At 42.0% G+C, this 20133-nt stretch overlaps 1 protein-coding gene across 6 annotated transcripts in view; it reads left to right on the top strand.

Moving 5' to 3' along the window:
• The first annotated feature begins 1053 nt into the window (after positions 1-1053).
• Positions 1054-20133, top strand: part of PCCA (propionyl-CoA carboxylase subunit alpha) — a 276456-nt gene continuing 257376 nt past the window's right edge. For 4 of the 6 annotated variants that reach the window (XR_010612328.1, XM_065677989.1, XM_065677990.1 and 1 more), the window contains exons 1-5: positions 1084-1161; positions 1783-1830; positions 8512-8589; positions 11666-11713; positions 11808-11876. Coding sequence is in view for 5 of the 6 variants with exons in the window: in XM_065677989.1 (XP_065534061.1) it covers positions 1099-1161; positions 1783-1830; positions 8512-8589; positions 11666-11713; positions 11808-11876 (306 nt within the window). In the remaining variant the exon portion in view is untranslated. Of the gene's footprint in view, positions 1162-1782; positions 1831-4727; positions 4886-8511; positions 8590-11665; positions 11714-11807; positions 11877-20133 lie in introns of those variants that run through there. The other 2 variants (XM_065677991.1, XM_065677993.1) reach the window with 2 other exon arrangements.

The raw sequence follows: 20133 nt of genomic DNA, 5'->3' as shown, positions 1-20133 counted from the left end.
TGAAAACTCTCTAACAATGGTTACTGCAGTTACACAATCATCTGACTGTATAGGAAATGTCCTCTTACCCTGCTTGAGGACCAAGCTTGTGTCTAAAGCTTGAGGGATTTATTCCTAATATAACTCCGCATGTTGCACATACACGTTTTCCCTATGGATGTCTTTTTTTTTTTTTTTTTTCCTGTCTTCTAGCCGTATTGGGATTTTGTGGCAAAGCATGTCTTGGGCGAATTGCAATCTCTCTACAACATAGTTCCTTCGTTAGCTAAGAATAATTGTCTTTCAGCTTCACAAACCATAGCTTTTCTCTGCTACTGTAATGAGGATAAAGAGTAGGTTCAGGTTTACCCTCCTTTCCAACATTACCATTGTTTCAGTAACACTATCTGAAATAAAAAACAGTTGTTCCTTTGCCTTGTGAACACTGATTTTAGCACCTTGGAGCACATCTTTTCTATGTTTCAGTGTTGTGGGCAGCTTTATGCTTTTTGTATCACAACAAAACTCAGAGATGGTTACAAGTGATGCTTCTTATAAATTCTCCTCATAGTAAAACAGTCATAGCATTTCCAGGGATGATGAGTGACATGAGGATTGGCACCACTGTAACCTCCATCAGCTGAGAGCCAGGATAACTGCAGCAGTGACCCCAAGCCCAGCTGCACAGCTCATCTCGTAACAGGCTGACTCAGAGTATCATGTACAAGGAAACCGAGCAGTAATCCCGCAGATGTTCGGAAATCGAGGATTAGCAGCATCCCTCTCCTGCCCCTCCTCACGCCAACCTCGCTTGCCCTTCATAGCGGAGCCTGGGCCTGGTCTGCCGGCACAGCCAGGCTTTCCAGGGAAAACCTCAGGGCATCCCAGGGAAACCCGGCGGGTGAATAGATCCTTTCTCTGCACACCGGTGTGCCTGTGCTGCTGGCACACACAAGAGCACGACCTACTGCGGGCCGGCACGCAGCCCCGGGCAGGTTCGTCCCGCAGCTGCCGCTAACCGGGGGGGCCCGGCCCTCCCCGCCCCCGGTAGGCGGCCGCTCGGATTGGCTGCGGGCGGCCCGGCCCTCCGCCGCAGAGGGTGAAAGGGCGGTGACAGACATGGCGGCGGCGCTGTGCCGGGGGGCCGCGGGCGGCCGTCGGGGGCTCTGGACGTTGCTCAGGGTGAGGGCCGCGGTGGCGCGGGGTGGACCTACCAAAGAGGGCCGGGAGTGCGGCTTCGTTCCCCATCCCCTGCTCGGCGCTGAGCTGCGGGGCCGCTTCGCCGTGGTGGTTGAGGTGCCCCTGTGTGAAGGGCTGGCCGGGTCCCCCCTTCTCTCATGAAGAGCTGCGGCGGGGAGCGCCGGGCGGGTGCTGTCCCCCGTGTGCGAGGCCTGGGGGTGCCGTCCTTCCTGGGGTCGCGAAACGGCTGGGGCTGTCGGGGGTGGCCCCGTCTGGGTGAGAGGCCGCCGGGGAGCGCGTGTGCGGCAGCGGTATGTTGCTGTGGCGGTGACGGGCTGCAGGGGAAAGGGAGAGGGTGCTGCTGCTCCTCCAGCTCCCGAGGGGCCACCGCTGGCTTGGCCCCCCCGGGCCAGTGGCTGGGGCGGGCGGCGAGGACCTGGCCGTGCCCCCGGAGGCGGTGGTAGTCGTGAAACTGCGAAATCTGAGTCCGGGGCTCGGTTGCCGAGGGCTCGTAGTATGTCAGAGCCTGTTCTTGGTTTATCCCGTCTCTGTGTTGCCAGGAGTGCTGCTGCTTTTCTCCCTCCCTTTTCCCTTTTCTTAACTTAATTTTCTGCTGCTGGGCAGGGTCATGGCTACTTCCAGTTTCCAACTTGTCCTCTTCCTCTGTTAAAGGTAAGCTTCTAAAAACCTCAGGGTAGAGTGTGGTTTTGTACCGTTTGTAGTGATAAAATCTCCGCTCATAAGAAAAAGCTGCTGCTTTGTGGACTGTGTTATATCATCCCCCTTCCCTTTACCCCAGATACTCATGGATCTTTCAGCTGTTGCTTAAAGCTTTGCTCTATTTTTTAATTCTTCTTACTCTTCACGAAAATGTAAAAAATCTCACTGCAGAACTATACTAATGTGTTTATTTGCTGTCGGCTGTAAATTTCTAGAAAGCCTTATTCCTTAAGCTGTGGAGTAACTTCACTGAGGCAACTGCTATGGCTTCTACAGGTTGTGTTAAATGAAAGAGATTATCTAGGGTAAGAACAAGCAGCATTAGCGCGTAGTGTTGTGTAACAGTTGAATGACACTGCAGCTAGTTTGTACATGGAAAAGTGGTGCAAAACCTAATCGTTTACAGTAGGAAGAACTTATATTCCGCTCTCCCCCAACCCCACAAAGGAAAATGTGCTTGGAGTCCTGCGAGTTCTGGTGGAGAAGAGCAACACACAGGAAATTGTTGTTCTGTGTACCCCTGAGGGTGTGGTATAGGTTTCTTCCTAAAAAATGTAGCCCCATAGCAATACTGTAAAGAACTCTTGGCATATCCTTAAGGATCATGCGAAATAGGTGGTTTATGTGGGCAGGGCATTCTGAGAAGGGATTAAAGAGTTAAAAAGGATGTGCTTTACTGAAGTATTTTTCCTTAGGAAATATGTGTAGCAAACCTGTTTTGTTGTGAAGGTGTACCCCAGAGAAGCTTCTTGAAAAGCAAAGAAAAAGAAGTTTGGTTGGAGACAATGATTTGGAATTAGCAGAGGGCTTGTGCTGTTTGAGGACTTTATTTTTGATAACCATGTACACGTGCGCGTGTGTATAGATGTGGAAGACTTATGTTCTTTGCATTAAATAGTGCAAAGATTGATGTGAGTCCTTTTGAGCCTTCCTGGGAAAGGCCTACTTTGTCTCCTTTCTAACATCTCAAGGGTGGTGCAGTGATTTGGCTGCATCAGTGTAAACAGTATAGAAATGGTAAATTAGTGACACCTTTGTAAAACAGAGTGCCTTTATAGGTACCCAATAGCCCTTGTGACTTAATTGAAGTAATTTCTATTCCTTAATACTGGTGTATGAAAGTCACCTTCAAGACATAAGTACATTGGAAAACATTTAAAAAATAACATGAGGATTACTTTCATAGTTTCTTTTGTATCTTGCTGACATAGGTGAATAGTATAATTGATGTCTTAAAACCTTAATATGCTTGGAGGTCTGACATTCTTTTGCAACGGCCAGTATGTATAAATTGTCCTTAACTTCTGTTGCCCCTCTCATGTGGGGATCAATAAATGACACGAGAAAAGACAGTGCGAAAACATTGAGCTGGTATTTAACTAAGTGTTGTCTTTATAATCTGATGCCCAGCACTTCTGTTTAGCTTTATGCAGAACTGGTCCTGTTTAGATTATAGCTAAAATTTCTGAACGCTTTGCATTTTTTGAGCTGGGAAGAAATCTAATGTTGAAAGAAGGCTGTAGCTACAGAATGAGGATCAGATGACTTTTGATATTTCAGTCTTGAAATGTGTCCAAGAGAGCTGTGAGACTGCTTAAAATAATGTAGGAAAAAAAACAAGTGATAAATACTATACATTGTGAGATCAAGAATACTGCTGATCAGTGTAGATCAGTTTTCTAAGCAGTGAACTAAATGTATGCAAAGTTTCTCAGCTGTCTAAGCTCTTTAAGTTGTTACCTATGCACCCACCAGTTTTTAGTCATGGAGCTCCTTCCTTTCTTCTGTGACAGTATTTTTCACATGCTGTTATTCCAGGGAAAAGATTTTCCCATTGTTTAGGAGCCCAAAAGCACTACGCTGATGGGATAGCAAGATTGGTATAATTTGCAATTAGGGTAGGGAGCTACAATGGTCACTGCTCTGAGGATACGAATGTAACCATTCTGGAGTTTCTAGTATGTAAACTACAGATTTGAGTACTGACAGTCTTAAAGTATACCACAGGCAAGAGATTTCTGATGTTCTCTTTGCTCTCAGGAGCAGCTGTATGGATTCTACCTTCAATTTGGAGCAACTTCAAAATCAGAGCAAGTATTTTAACAGATTACTTTCCAGAAGCTGGTCAGAACTAATAGCATCAGCAGATGCTTACCAAATCTCTTCTACTATTCTGTGCTCCACAACCACACACTTGAATTGCCTGTCTTGGGCAGATTTGATTGGCTGGAGCACCTCCCATATGAAGAAGTTGGGACTGTTCATCCTGGACAAGAGAAGGCTGTGTGGAGACTTCATAGCAGCCTCACAGTATCTGAAGGGGGCCTACAGGAATGCTGGAGAGGGGGTCTTCATTAGTGATAGGATGAGGGTTGATGGGTTTAAACCTAAACAGGTGAAGTTCAGGTTAGATACAAGGAAGAAGTCTTTTACTGAGTGGGTCATGAGGCACTGGAACAGGCTGCCCAAAGAAGTGGTAAATGCTCTATCCCTGAAATGCAGTGTTCAAGGCCAGGTTGGACAGAGCCTTGAGTGACATTGTCTGGTGTGAGGCATCCCTGCCTATGGCAGGGGGGTTGGAACTAAGATGATCTTAAGGTCCTTTCCAAGGATTCTATGATTCTGCAGGCAAAGCATGCTGTGCCATCTATGAGCAAGTCTTCATTCTGGAAGAAGAAGTTAGAGTTCATTAAAGTTTACATTGAGTAAAACAATTTTAGTTTTGTTCTGAAACACTTAATAAGTTTTCATTATTTTGTCTGTTCCATGCTTGCATTGGTGGTTCCTGCATGATTATTTCAGTGCTGTGATTTATTTCACAGGTGCTAGCTTTACTGGAGCTGTCTAAGCTCCTGCGTGAGAAACAGTTCCAGCTTTCTGCAGCTGGTAGGTCTTGGCTGTTCCTCTTGAGCTCCTGCCTCCATCCAACTTGTGCCAGCACTGCTGCTTGAATATCTAAGTGGATATGGACTGAAATCTGGCTGAGAACACATTTTTCCCTCTCCTTGTGAGTATTTCCTCAGCTGGATATATTCCCTGGTCCAGTTCACTGCGTGACTGTACAAACTTTTGGGACTGGCACGAAGCAAAAGGTACTTAAGTGTAGGACTGGTGTAGTTTTTAAAAAAGTAGCCTTAAGTGGATGAGTGTTTCCTTACTTGTATTTTTTTGTGTTGTGCTGGCAATTATGAAAAACAGATTTATTTTTTCTTCCTCTTAGAATTACCAGTGTTTCTCAAACATGTAAGTGAAAGAATGGTTACATATAGCGCAGTGTACCTTGCAGAACCTTGTACTACATTTTTGCTTGCAGCTAAAAGAGGTGGAACTTATAGCTAGGGGAAAGTATACTGTTCTAGCCTAGCTGTTACTACCGGGCACTGCTTACTGTAATTTCTAGTAATGCTAAAGTATACATTCATTCCCATATCAGACTTCTTAAAGCAAATGTTGGTATATGATGCTTTTCCTACCCATGATCTAGAACTCTGCATTCTCTGTTTCAACACAAAGACCTCTTTCTGCCTGTGAAGCTCAGTATCAATGAGTTATTTACAAGATGACCAGTATGATAGGGAACTTTCCCTGATGAAGGTCATATAAACTTTTAAACACACACATGTAAACCATCTCTAAATAGCAGGTTTTCTTTCTATGTTGCTGTTGTGTATTCAGTGTCTCTAAACCACCCAAAGAGGTTTGCTAGGGCCCTAGAGGCAGGTTCTCTGCTAGATCTCAAAGAGGTGATGTGCAATGTGCATATTCTTCTATAAGTTAGTTCGATTTACATGAACTTATAACTGTTACAGCTATTCAGGTTTGAGCTCAGTTTGACTATTGTGCAATTAATAGATAAAGCAGGATGCTTTTCCAGAATACAGTACTAATGCTACCTGTGTTTTGAGGATTAAGTAGAAGTGGAAAACTCCAAGCCAAATTGAAAAGTCTGGGGTGGAGCTCTTATAAATGGATAGCCTGTGTTCTTGGGCCTTCAGGAATCAAAAGCCTTGTCAAATTGAAGTAGCAAGTCATGACAAAAATAGGTTATACCTGGTGACTCTGCTGCCTTCTCCTAGTTTTGCAGGATACAAAAAAAAAGTCACTGGGTCAAGCAGAGCTGTCTGGGCTCTGTTCTAAGGAAATTTTTATGTAAGGTGTAATACATAAAGCATGTGTCGTTTTGGGTCAGCAGCCAATTAAGAATGTACCTTGAAAGCTAGATTGGCTTGGCCGATTTGGTGGTTTGGGAATTCTTTGGAGGTTTTGATGTAGCTTTTAATGAACCTACCTGTAGCAGGAGCTTGGAAGTCCAGGGGTAGGTGATACCTGAGTAGCTGTTGGTTTGGAGATGGCAATTTAGCAGTGTTCCTATAGCCCTAGCTGTGCATTATTTACAAAATGTCTGTTTATTTTTAAGTACTTATTTGATTGCTTGTAGTGGCTAAGAGCATACCTCTAAAGAAACTTTTTTTTGGGGTGGGTTCTAGATTAAGCAAGCTCTTAAACCTTAGTGTATATTGGTACAGATACCTACAAAACCCCATAAGCTCTTCTTTGCAAAACTGTGAATTAGAGTTGGAATTTCACATTGAAGTTGAGCAATATGCTTGATTTGTTTTAGGAAATTACCCCACATGTATTCAGTTCAGGCCTGAATCTGGCTTTCTAAGTGATTCTAGTGTGTGTGAGGAGGTAGTGAAGTTTTTAAATATAGGTGCATAATTAGGTTAGGCTATTACACGATTTTTATGTGAAATCTGTAGTGTAAAAACAGAACTGAGCATGGCTTAATGCTTTTACAGTGTGTTTTTTTTTTTTGTTTTTTTTTTTTTTAATTGCTTGGTAACTTTATTGTTTCTGTATAAAAAGTTTGAACAGAGCTTTTTTCAAGACAGCACGTGGCTAAAATTCTGAAACTTAATGCTAACTAATTTTCCCATCATAGCCTTTTGTTCCAGTCTCCATCTGTGGCATTATTTTTCTGGTTTCCCATAGGCTTTCAAAGCTAGCTTTGTATGAAAGTTGTTTATAAGGAAGTTCAGAAGCTTTCCTTCCTTTGCCCCCCCCCAACTGCAGTATTTAGATTAGCCCATCTGACCCTCAACGAGTACTTTCTTCCATGAGTAATACTAACTTGGTGTAGGGTGTTTTGTGTGTTCTGTATAACCTTCTTCAGGTGATTTGAGGTCCTGCAAGCACTTCTGTCAGTAGTGTTTGAGAGGAACTCAATCTGCTTAACTGCATGTACTCTGGAGTAGGAGAACATGCCCTGCTGCTTCTGCTAGAGTTATCCTTACTCTTGTGGATGTCCTATCCCGGGCAGTGTTCAAGGCCAGGTTGGATGGGGCTTTGAGCAACCTGGTCTAGTGGAAGGTGTTGCTGCCTGTGGCAGGGGGGTTGGAACCATACAGTTTTTAAGGTTCCTTCCAACCCAAACCATTTTGTGATTCCCTCTGACAGGGTCTAGATTGCAATACAGTCACTGAAGGTGTTGCAGTCCTTCTGTAAGTATTGGGTATGACCAGCTGGTAGATGTGGTTGTAGCTGGCAGAATTCTGTCCTTAACTTTATCTTCCCTCTTTCATGCTTGAAACAGCTTGTGCTGTCACATCTTGGATGAAGAATACACACCTGCAAAAGAAACCTGTGGTGGTTTTGATTCTAGCATATCTATATTTATTTTTTTTTCCTCCAAAGAGCCTTTGAGCCTTTGCTTCCTACTGCTTAGATTTCTGCAACTTCTGAAGACAGTTCTTTTAGACAGAATTGACAGGTCCTGAGTTCTGGCAATTGCCAGTCACTGGTGTTTCGTGCTTCCTACTACACAGTATTCAGTATTAAGGCTTTTTACAATCTTTTTAATTCCAGCTGGGTGGGCAAGTAGTACTCTCAGAGCTGTCTGCATTGGTGCAACTTTGGTGGGGGATCACTTATGTGTGTGATTGTTTTTTGTTTATGGTTAACTGATATTATGTTGTCAAATTAACTTGCTTGAGAAGTACCTGTCTCAATCTCCTTCTGGATAAACTTGCAGATCTGTTGTATCATCCATTGAAATATCACATGTATTTTGCTTTTTCCTGCCATATAATAAATTCTTAGGCTATAAGAGCTGTCTTTGTGGAAGCTGGCTCAGAGCAAGTCTCGGAGGAGGAGGAAAAGGCCTCTCTTCCTTAGACCACTGTCAGGGGTTGTGGTAGGGAAGACTAGGAGCTGAACTAGCATCTCAAGTCTGTTCTACTTTGCTTGATGTACTGGCCCAGTCCATTACCTGCTCTGTTCCCAGCAGCTCCCTACCAGCAAAGGCTTCTCTATCCCCAGTGTGTACACTCGCATGCACACATGCTCTTTTGAAAACTACTTATTAGGTATTTCTTGGAACAAGAAGGAAAGAAGATGATATATTAAAAAATCATTTATATCTGAGCTCATGACTAGAGCTTTGAATTGTTTGTGGTTCCTGTTTGTTAGATGTGTGCTTGGGGGAGGACGGATCTGTAAGCTTTCATCTACTTTGTGGGGGAATGAAAGGATATGGAAGAGTTTCCTCAAGATGTCAGTATATGAACTGTTTTTATCTTACTGGAATACTGTAGCAGAGAAAAACCTTTAACTCCCTCTTTTCTTCTGTAGTGTGAAACACTGTGTTCAAGATGGTGCCTTATAACTTCGCATAAACTGTATTCATCTGTGTATGACCCAAATGAAAAGGTAAGTAGTATAGTGCATGATTTTAACATTTTATTGTATCACTGGTATGTGGCTTTTAAAGCTGTCTTCTCCTCTCTGCTAACAGTGGTAGTTCTGCCAGTCTAACCTATGTACAGTCACTGTCTTAATAGCATGTTTGCATATTTTATTTCCTTTTTTTTTTTTTTTTTAAAAAGGAAGCTGCTTTTGCATTAAACTTGTCAAGATTGGATACTTCAAGTGCATACTTTTTAAAAGGTTGGATAAGTGGTTCTGAGGTTGGGGAAGTTACACACTGGCCTGAACATGTTATAACTATGAAACTACTATTAGTATTTTGCATGGTGTGGGACTTCTAAGCCTGTTAAAACACCCAGGAGCAAGACTAGCAAGACTAGTTTTCTTTTCCTAGAAACAAAAGTAAGCAATAGTGGCAGAACTGTTAGAGCTTGCATAAAGATTGGCCTTTAAGGCCTGCAGAGGATAGTAAATACTCATCTTGGGACTTGTGCAATGGCAATCTCAGTTTAGTTATGAGCCAAGAAAAACTTTTCCTGTGGGAGGTTTTCTTGGTATGGCCTCTAAAGCAACACGTTAGGAAAAATAATGTAGCTGAAGGTACACTAGTATGGAAAAGTGAGAATGCTGACAGTTCAGGACTGATAGGCTTGCCCTTATACCAGTGTAGAAGCAATTAACCAGGAGTGAAACAGTATTAGAAAACAGGGAAAAATAGCATGTACTTAGAACTGTGGCTTGAAAAGAACTATTCTGAAGAAATTTGAATCCTTAAGGTCCTTGCTTAATCAGGGTCCCATTCCTTTTCTAAAGGCATAGTTATGCTTGAACAATATAATTGGGTATTTAGTTTCTCTTAACTAGGAGCTATATAATTTCAACAAGTGGCTACTACAGATAATTTAAGCTCTTCTGCTTTTTCCATTCACTGTCCCTTCCGCTGTCTTCATAAAGACAGCCTTTGATATGAGACCTTTTAAAACTAATTAGTCAAAATGATATAAGTAATGCTGCATCTTACTTCAAAGCAGCATGTGGTTTTTTTATGTGCTGGACTTGAGACTTGTCTTTAATAGCAGGAGCAAGAGTCCAGTCTCTTACTGTTAGTGTCTTTATTGCAGAATAAGAAAATGAAAACTAATGTAAAATATTCTTAACATCTTGATAGTTAGTCTTGCACTGTGACCATACCTGATTAATGAAACAACTCTTGTACCAAGAGCTACATGGATGAAGTATTTGAGTTGTTAAACTTTTCAATACCAAGTATTTGGGAGCTTTATTTCATTTCCCCTCAAGTCTGTTTTCTTAAAAATCTTCATGTACCCCAGAATGCTGAAATTTAGATTCAGGAACCATTTGTGTGAGCATGTTTGGAACCTTGCAGTTTTATTCACTGGGTTTTTAGACCAGGTCTCCAGCTAAATAAGCTCTCCAAACAAATTGCTAGGTCCTGTGGTACTGTTGTGGTATTTGTACCTCTGGTAATTGAGCTTGCTTAAGGATGTTTTAAGTGGGGTGTGTGTATGGCTGTATTCTAGGCAGTGGGGTGTGCATTCCTCAGCAGATCAGGTTGAATCTACCATATAAGCTTGCTGCAGCTCCTACGTGGAGGGTTTTATCCCTTAATATCTGCATGTTGTTACTGTGTGGTAGTGCTTTTAAACTGATTGTGTGATGCCAGATCAGCCCTGACTTTGAAGAAGTAAATTTGGTCAAGGACATCTTGAGTATGTTTGTTTGGAGTAGGAGAGCAAACAGTACATACCCTAATGCTGTCAATAGCAGTTCCTATTGGGGTTTTGCAGTGTTCTTTCTTCTCCTCTTACACCTGTCTTCCCCTCTCCGAATGAACTAAGAACTGTGGGGATAATAGGCTTTAATGGTTGCAGTAGCAGTACTTCTCCTCCCCCTGCCTGTATGAAAAACAGGTGTTTGGTGTAGGAGAGGGAGAATAGCTATTGAATGTCTTAGGGTATGGTTTGGTAAACCTGACCTGGCATGACTGTGGGCTGCTCCTGAAGGGGAGAGTTCTGCTGGTTCCTTATCCTGTTTTTTGATTTGGAGCATGGGAGGCAGAGTAGGACTGTTGGATTGCTATGTTGAAGTGATGTGTCCTGAAGCTGCATCCCTGCTAGGTCTGATGCATGGACAGCAATGGGGGTGCGTAAAACAGGATTGTCTGAAAAGTAGCAGTCTGTATTTACAACCAAGCAAGCACAGTATCAAAGTGCACATGTGCATTCAGTAGCAAGGCCACAGACAGCAATAACCCTTACTCTCAACAATGAGATTTTTATGCTGGGCAACTCTGCTCCTCCACTGTTTTTTAATGGGGAAATTTTTGTCTAGGGTGCAGGCTTCTTCCCTTGTGACAGCTTGTAATCTAAATGCACTCCAGTGTGAAAGGTGACAGTGAATTTCAGGGGAGTAGTAAATTTGATTTGTTGTTCTGTTGAGCGTTGGTTGCTCCATAGTATTGAGTGTGTAACAGTGTGGTGATGGCAATGCAGGATTTTGCCAGGTTACTTGCAAGAGGCTCATCTGCAAGGAGGGGTAAGAGGGGTAAGGCTGGTACAACTCAGCCGGCATGCCTGTAGGTGGTGGAGATGTTGCTCTTTTGCCCTCTGTGACCTAGGCAGAGAGGAACATCTCCTTATGATTGGAATTTCTTTTAAAGATCTCCCACAGGAGATAAGTATTGTATTCCAGGTCATCTGATGGTTAGAGGTACTGACTGCTATACCTGTCAGCGTGTCTCTTTCCTGGACTTGACTGGCTCCGAGAACCTCTATAGAGTTCTAGTTTCTGCATAGTGTGTGGTAAGGAGAGCCAGGGAATGCTGGTGTGTGAGCAGTGAACACCTTTTTTCTTCTGCACGTGTGTAAGTGCTAGATAAACAGTATCTTATACTAGATCTATATGCTGTATCATCATTGTTAAAATTAGGTGATCTCAGTTACAAGCTTGTGGATAAGCCAAGTTTGTAGTGGTAATGGAGGAGAAATGCAGATTTCTGGAGGGAAGAAAACTTGTTTTGTTCATCCTTCAAGATTCTCATTTTTCTTTTTCCCTTCAGACTTTTGAAAAACTTCTTATTGCCAACAGAGGAGAGATTGCATGCCGAGTAAGTATGTAATCTTAAGTATTTTTTTCTTTGTAGTTAATTCTTGAACTATTGCTATTTTCAGTATTGATAATTGTCATCTTTTATATGGTAGGTCATCAAAACATGTAAGAAGATGGGGATTAAAACAGTTGCCATACACAGTGATGTTGATGCCAATGCTGTAAGTACTACTTGAATTCAAATAGCAGACGGGTTTCTTAGTAACTCAGTCTTCTTGATTACTAGTTGTGGAAATGTTGGCAATTCTGAAGTATCTTTGCATGTGTCATTTTCCTCCATGTGCTTAAAGGGGAGGATAGAGAGGATTGGACAAGGATTTAGGATGTTTTTTTGTGTGAAAACTGTGTTTAGCTCATGTAAATGTTAACCTTGCTATTTTCCTGGATTAAGCTGGGCAGTAACACCTGGTAGATATGTGCACCAAGTGTAAGAGTGGCAGTGAAACTTAAATTTTTTTCATGTACAGAGTGTCTGCTAAAACTGAAGGATACTGATGGATATTTCTATTCCTTCCTATGCATATGGTGTCTTCTGTTAGGATAAATGGATTTGTTCTTTGGCAGCGTCCAGCAGTCTTGTTCACTGGCATGAAGTCATTCTGAAACTACACTAAAAAAGCTGTTTTAAAAAAAGAAAACATATTCTTTCACTAGTCTTTAATAGACTTGAGAAAATGAATTGGTTTTCTCTCCAATGTGTCTGGATGGTTTTGTTTATTCTGTGGAGTCTACTACTATAAGCTGGAGCCTATGAAAAAAAATCTGAAAGTAGTGAGTGAAAATCAAGATTGAAGAATGTAATGAGGGAGCAAGAATGACACACAAAAGTAAAACTTGTGATCTTAGGGAAGGGAGCACAAATAGTGCATTGCAAAGAGGAAGCAGAAAATGTCTATGCTTCAATCTACAGTGCTGGCTTAGCTTTAAACTCTAGTAGGGTCTTTAATTTGTAATAGTTCATAAAAGAAAGGAAATATAAGCTGGTGTCTCAGAAGTGCATTAATGTAATATTTCATGAAGATAGCGTTAAGTGTGTTAAATGAGGTGCTGACATTTTGAGTTCAAGGACTAGAGATGATGCTCTAAAAGGTTGTAAGGGTGGATAGTGTCTGCTTAGCTCTTTGGATCTTTGCTTAAAGATCCATCAGACCTATCTGTACAAGGTTAAGCATTAGCTGTGTGCACTGAAGAAGTTCCAAGTATTTAAAAGAAAACGAGAGGCTACTTGAAACACTGTTTTGTGACCTTAAAATAGGGTAGTGATATTAAGTCTCAGCTAGTTTTTTTTGGCCTAAATATAAGTTGCTTATGTCTACCATACATTCTTTAATCATTCTTTGGGTGCTTGCACTGGGGAATAGTTTAACTAATGTCATCTGTCTTAGTGGCTTGATGCCTCCAGTTACTCATTGTGAATGACCTGGCCATTGTAGTCATGCGTGTGACATCTTGACAGATGAGTCCAGAGGCCAAGTTCTTCAACTGTGTTACTTTCCATAAAGTAGCATGCTTGCCTTGTGGTCATTTGTGTTCAGGTTCCATCAGCAGCTACCTTATCAGTTATACCATTGGTAGCAAAATCTCGATCACTCGGAAATCAAACCTGGGAGCTGATGCAACCTGTCAAAGGAACCTTTGTCCTCATGCAGCTAAGAGAAACTTTTGGCTTAGTGATGGGATGCTGCAATAAAGTTGTGAATAGCTTTATGATTTTGTGCTTGATAGGATTGAGCAATATCTCTCCTTCAAGACTTGTATCACAAAGGCAATGAATATCATAGGCAGCTACCCTGATGATGGTCATCGAACCAAAGTCAGAAATAAATCTAAAGGTATGCAGTTGAACTAGTTGTCCATCCCAAAGCTGTCTGGCTTTATTAAAAATAGTGGGACCTGGTTTTAAATGACTAGGGTAAGTAGGGATGGCTTAAAAAAAAAGTACATTCTTTAGAAGTAGTGTTAATTGGAGTAGATAAGTTTTCTACTTAGAACATAGAGTAACCTTTGAGATATAGTAATAGTTCATTATTGCATTACCTATCATCTGCATAGATACTTACTGAAATATGGGTAGCCTGATACTCTTAATACTAATTCATTTTTACAAATACAACTGTGAAAGGAGGACAAACCAGGCAGTCTGTTACATCTCTCTGACTTTTCTGTGTCATAGCGGTTGAAAATGGAACTGAAATTGAACTGAAGCAGGGTTCCTTGAGTGTGCTCGCTAAACTTTTAAGGGAGAAATTCCCTAGTCCTAACCATTTTATGAACTTGGGAATGTGAAATTGAACAACCTGCTGAAAGCCAAATAAAGCTTACCTGAAAAGGAAAAATGGAAAGAACAAAATACTGCTTTATGATCTTAATTTTAAAAATGGCCAAAGATCTTAAGGTTTTCTATAAGTTAAAATTAAGATGGTAGGGAAGGGAATGTTAACAAAACTTAAAAGGAGGTGGGTGACTTCAGACTTTTCGGTGCTTGTGTATTAATACAAAGTTAGACATAGCTGGAAATGGTATTAAATGGGATTGGATTACATTTACCTCTGTGGAGGTGGGAGGAGGGCATGAACTAAGGGGGAGGAGGGTGGAGAGGAATATATCTGAAGTTTTGAGCTGTGGAAGAGAAGTTGCTGTGTTTTAACAACTGTCCTGAAATTAAAATCATTGTGATGGTTGCGGAAAACAGGCTGAGACTAGCATAGAGTGAATGTCCTGTTGCTTGCGTGATACTGAGTATGTTGAGAAAAGTAGGTCATAATAGATGCTTCTAGGTTCTTGAAAATCCTGGCTAATACTTTTTATTGCATCTGTTATTTTGGGGAAAACAGAAGAAAGACATTGTATACTGTTCGAATTGCTGTTTGTTTTTTACTTCAGAGTTCAACTTGCAAAACTAATTCTTTATACTTGGATAGTAAAGCAGGGAAGGATCAATAGAATTTAGATTTTTTATTTTTTAAATTGAAACATCTGGTGGAATTATTTTTGGGATGAGAAAACAAGCAAAGAACTTCCAGCTAAACAAGAGTAATCATATGTACTTTTTCCCCCTGAACTGACTGGAATAGAAGGTTAAGATGAAAGAGCCTCCTCAACCATAAATGTAACACTGATGGTGCAAACATTGTCAAGGAAAGCTGAAGAACTATTGTAATGCCTAATGTAATCAGCTAAAAGTATGATAAATGAAGAACAAGCTTTCACTAATTGGACCTGAACAAAAGAAGGTATAGCATAAAGCAGTGAATGAGATATAATTTTACTTGGCATTTTTTAACACAGCAGGGATTCTATAGCCATACGAAGCAATGAACTATAAATGACTGAAAAAAATCCCATGGGAAAGTAATGTAAACTACTAAAACTTTACGGAGTAGTGGACAATTTGTCACATTTCTTTAACATAGGGGTTTTCTTCTATCAATCACTTAAGGCTTCAGGTACTATTGTATTTGTATTAAATTGCTTTAAGCATAGACATATCCAAATGTTTTTAGCTTCTGGAGATATCATCTTGTTCTGCTAGATAATATAAACCCCAAAATGATGCAAATGTTTTTATTGATGTAAAAATAATTGGACAGGATTCAGCTGTTCCCCAGAAAGGGCAGTCTTCTGAGTGAAGAAAAATTGAAAATATCAAATGACCTAGAAATGGAAGATCTATATTTCTTTCCTAACTTTATTTCTCTTTTTTTTTAAGCTTGGAGTCTGAGACAGTATTTCAGAAAAGTGGGGGGGAAATGTGATTTAGGGAAACGCTGATTAAATTTGTAAAGTTCTCTGTCAAGTCTGTATTGAGCTGAATGAATTTGGGTGAACAAGTTGAACTTTTGGCTGACACAAACTTTGAATTTTTTTGAAGACTTCCCTGTAGCTTAATGGATATTATCAGGTTCTTTTGTTCTTAAGAAATCCAGTTGTCAAAAATAAATATTGTGGGGGAATTTGGTGTTTAAGTTTTAATCTAAAACAAAATTAAATAGACTGAAAAATGGAAATTAATCCAAAACTGAGGAGTTTACAAATAGAAGTCTTAAAGTTTGTCCAGACTCTTTTTTTTTTTTCAGTTTAATTTTTTAAAATATGCAAGTCTTTCTTCTGTCGTCTGCTGCAAAACTAGAAATTTAGTAATTTTGACAGCTCACTGCCTCCCAATGGCACTTCAGGAGTTTGTGCGCAGATAACTTGTGGCAAGATCTGTTCAAGTACCCATATGAAAAGGAAACTTTAATATTTTAATGCCTTGTTTAAACACATGATTCCCAGACTGTTGACTAGACTGTATAGAATGGCCTCTGCCTCCATGTACTGTCTGCAGAAATTCATGCTTCATAAATGATGGTGTTTGCAAGGCATACAGAATAGAAATGTGCCAGATCACACCAAGGAAACATTAGGGTCAGGTTTGCAGTTGGTGTTCTGCTCTTCCTTCAATGTATTTACCTTTTGTTTCAAAACCAGGACAGCATGTTGCTTATTTCTTCACAAGGGATACTGGATGTGATGTTACTATCCTGTCCCCTTGCTTTATTTAGTGAATTACTGAACAGTTGTGTAAAGTATAAGAGATACTAACGGTGGCCATCCTGTGAAGACCCAAATACCTCTGTGGAAAGAGTGCGCTTTTGTTCAAGATTGTATCTTGCCTGCTAAGTGTAGTCTGCCTTTTCTTTTTAAAACTGTATCGTTACTTCTAAGCTGAGTGGATTGGTGGAGGGCACAGTTGATGAGGAAGTAATCCATTTGCCTTGCTCCTTATAACCTATGAAAGCTTGATCTGCAATTTTAAAAGCTGGAGGCTGTTCATCAGAGCTGTAGAATCCTCAGGTTTTAGCCTGTTCTCCAAAGATTGGCTGTACCTTTTATTTGGATGATGTGAAATGCATATGTGACCTTGGGAACGAGTCAGAGTATTTTGGTGGCTAAGCTGAAATGTTGCTTGTGCTGGATGCTGGTTGAAATTCTAAGATTGAGTAGGAGAGGAAGGGTATAGAGGAGAAAGCTTTGAGCATCATGCTGCAGCTGTTTTGGGAATACTTCTTTGGAGTTGGCAATTATGTGTTGGAAAGAGGGAATTGAATTCAGATCTTTTGACCTTTGTGGGGAGGGTTATTTAATTACCAAATGGATTTAATTAAAGATTAATGCATGGATTAAAACTAATTTCTTGGCATAAAACTCACTGGGGAAAGTGGTTGTTGTCAGAAGCTGTACTAAATTATGATTAGGGTGGGAAAATGTGGAAGCGCAGTCAGAATTTAGTTGTGACTTAAATGTGCAAGTGCTCAGTTGTGAAGAGTGAAGCAGTGGTTCTGTGGGTGCTGACAGCTGTCTACATCAGTAAGTAGTATATAGTAATAGAGGTGGATCTGTAGATAAATTGCCCTGAGAAGCCAGGTGGGTTTACACCTGTTGTAGTTCATTTTGTGTGTGCTAACCTCTAGACTTCTCTAGCCTTTCCTGCTGCTTCACCCCCTTAGAGATAAGAAGAGAAGGTCATAGAATCATAGAATAGTTAGGGTTGGAAAGGACCTCAAGATCATCTAGTTCCAACCCCCCTGCCATAGGCAGGGACACCTCACACTAAACCATCCCACACAAGGCTTCATCCAACCTGGCCTTGAACACTGCCAGGGATGGAGCACTCACAACCCCCCTGGGCAACCGATTCCAGTGCCTCACCACCCTAACAGTAAAGAATTTCTTCCTTATATCTACTCTAAACTTCCCCTGTTTAAGTTTCAACCCATTACCCCTTGTGCTGTCACTACAGTCCCTGACGAAGAGTCCCTCCCCAGCAGCCCTATAGGCCCCTTCAGATACTGGAAAGCTGCTATTAGGTCTCCACGCAGCCTTCTCTTCTCCAGGCTGAACAGCCCCAACTTTCTCAGCCTGTCTTCATATGGGAGGTGCTCCAGTCCCCTGAGCATCCTCATGGCCCTCCTCTGGACTTGTTCCAGCAGTTCCATGTCCTTTTTATGTTGAGGACACCAGAACTGCACACAATACTCCAGGTGAGGTCTCACAAGAGCAGAGTAGAGGGGCAGGATCACCTCCTTCGACCTGCTGGTCACGCTCCTTTTGATGCAGCCCAGGATACAGTTGGCTTTCTGGGCTGCGAGCGCACACTGAAGCTGGCCCATGTTCATTTTCTCATCGACCAGCACCCCCAAGTCCTTCTCCGCAGGGCTGCTCTGAATCTCTTCTCTGCCCAGTCTGTAGCTGTGCCTGGGATTGCTCCAACCCAGGTGTAGGACCTTGCACTTGTTGTGGTTGAACTTCATAAGGTTGGCATCAGCCTACCTCACAAGCGTGTCAAGGTCCCTCTGGATGGCATCCCTTCCCTCCAGCATATCAACCGGACCACACAGCTTGGTGTCATCGGCAAACTTGGTTGAGGGCGCACTCAATCCCACTGTCCATGTCAGCGATGAAGATGTTAAACAAGACCGGTCCCAACACCGATCCCTAAGGGACACCACTCATTACCGGTCTCCAGCCGGACATCAAGCCATTGACCACAACTCTTTGTGTGCTGCCATCCAGCCAGTTCTTTATCCACCGAGTGGTCCATCCATCAAATTGATGTCTCTCCAATTTAGAGAGAAGGATGTCGTGTGGGACGGTGTGAAACGCTTTGCACAAGTCCAGGTAGATGACATCAACTGCTTTACCCTTGTCCATCAGTTCTGTAGCCCCATCATAGAAGGCCACCAGATTGGTCAGGCAGGATTTCCCCTTAGTGAAGCCATGCTGGCTGTCACCAAGCACCTTGTTGTTTTTCATGTGCCTTAGCATGCCTTCCAGGAGAATGTGCTCCAAGATTTTACCAGGCACAGAGGTGAGACTGACTGCTCTGTAATTCCCCGGGTCTTCCATTTTCCCCTTCTTGAAAATGGGGGTTATATTTCCCTTTTTCCAGTCGTTGGGAACTTCACCTGACTGCCATGATTTTTCAAATACGATGGCCAGTGGCTTAGCAACTTCATTCGCCAGCTCCTTCAGGGCCAGTGGATGGATTTCATCAGGTCCCATGGACTTGTGCGCATTCAGATTTTTAAGATGGTCTCGAACCAGATCCTCTCCTGCAGTAGGCCCAAGGTCTTCATTCTCACAGTCCCTGCGTCTACCTTCTAAGACCTGGGTGGTGCAGACTCCTCCTTTGATGCTCTCTGACTGTCCTGTCTTTTTCTTGACTTCACCCTTCACCCAGGTCTTCTACATGAACTGCTCCAGTGTGGGTCTCTTCCATGGGGTAAAGTCCTTCAGGAAGAGAGTGCTGCAGCATAAGTCCCTCATGGGGCCACAGGTCCTGCCGGTGCAGGCTTCCCACAGGGTCACAGCCTCCTTCTGGTTTCCCTCCCTGCTCTGGTGTCTTCCACAGGCTGCAGGTGAGGATCTCTGCTCTGCTCTGGCACCTGGAGCACCTCCTACCCTCCTTCTGTGCTAACCCTGGTGTCTGCAGGGCTGTTTCATGTCTTTTCATGCCTTTCTGGCTGCAGTCACTCTTGCACAGTAACTCTTAGACGTGTCATCAGAGAGGTGTTACCACTGTTGCTGATGGGTTTGGCGTTGGCCAGAGATGGGTTTGTCTTGGAGGCTGCTCTCTCACATCTTTGAAATGCCCCTGTTGTGGAGGTTCCTGATGCCTGGAAGGAGGTGTAAATTTCTTGGAAGCCGTGCCTTATTTCATAAAGCATGAGAATATGACTGTGAGCAGCCTGTGTGAGTTTGTTTTGGCAAATCATGCCTGGCTAATCTGGTAGTCACCTTTGGTATGACTGACTCCAAGGATAAAAAAGAGCTGTGGATGTCACAGAATGCTTTGAGTTGAAAGGTACCTTAAAGTTCATGTAGTTCTAACCTTCTGCCATGGGCAAGGACTTCTTCCACCAGATCAGGTTGCTCAAAGTCCCGTCCAACCTGGCCTATTACAAATACTTCTGTTCATTAACATAAATTAACCCAACAACCAACGTCAATTACCTTGGCTTTACCAGGGCTCTTACTGGTGTCCTGTTAGTGTCTTAGTAGCTAAATTTGTGAGCTAAACTATGAAATGAGCGAAAAATGGTATCAGCTCCTTATAGGTCCCATCCAATGTCAATTATTGTTCACTTTTTTTTTAATTGCTATTTTAGAAACCCACAGGGTGGAGGGAGGACTCATGCTAGTAAAAGCAAAACAGACTAATTTTTATTATGCTGTCAAATCGGCTAATACATGATTAGTCAGTAGTCTGGCTATGCAATGTGACAGAAAAACTATCTTGCTATTTATGGCATCATATTGGATGGGAAAAGGAATACCTCTTCACCGATAACTTGAATGCTTATTATGCTTATAATTCTTTACCTGTGGGATTTTTATTAAATAGCTTGTTATCCATGGCTGAGCTAGCAGGTTCAG

This window comes from Lathamus discolor, chromosome 4, assembly GCF_037157495.1.
Source record: "Lathamus discolor isolate bLatDis1 chromosome 4, bLatDis1.hap1, whole genome shotgun sequence".
NCBI lineage: Eukaryota > Metazoa > Chordata > Aves > Psittaciformes > Psittacidae > Lathamus > Lathamus discolor.
The sequence above is the reverse complement of the archived record's forward strand: the minus strand, read 5'-3'. Positions and strand labels throughout refer to the sequence as shown.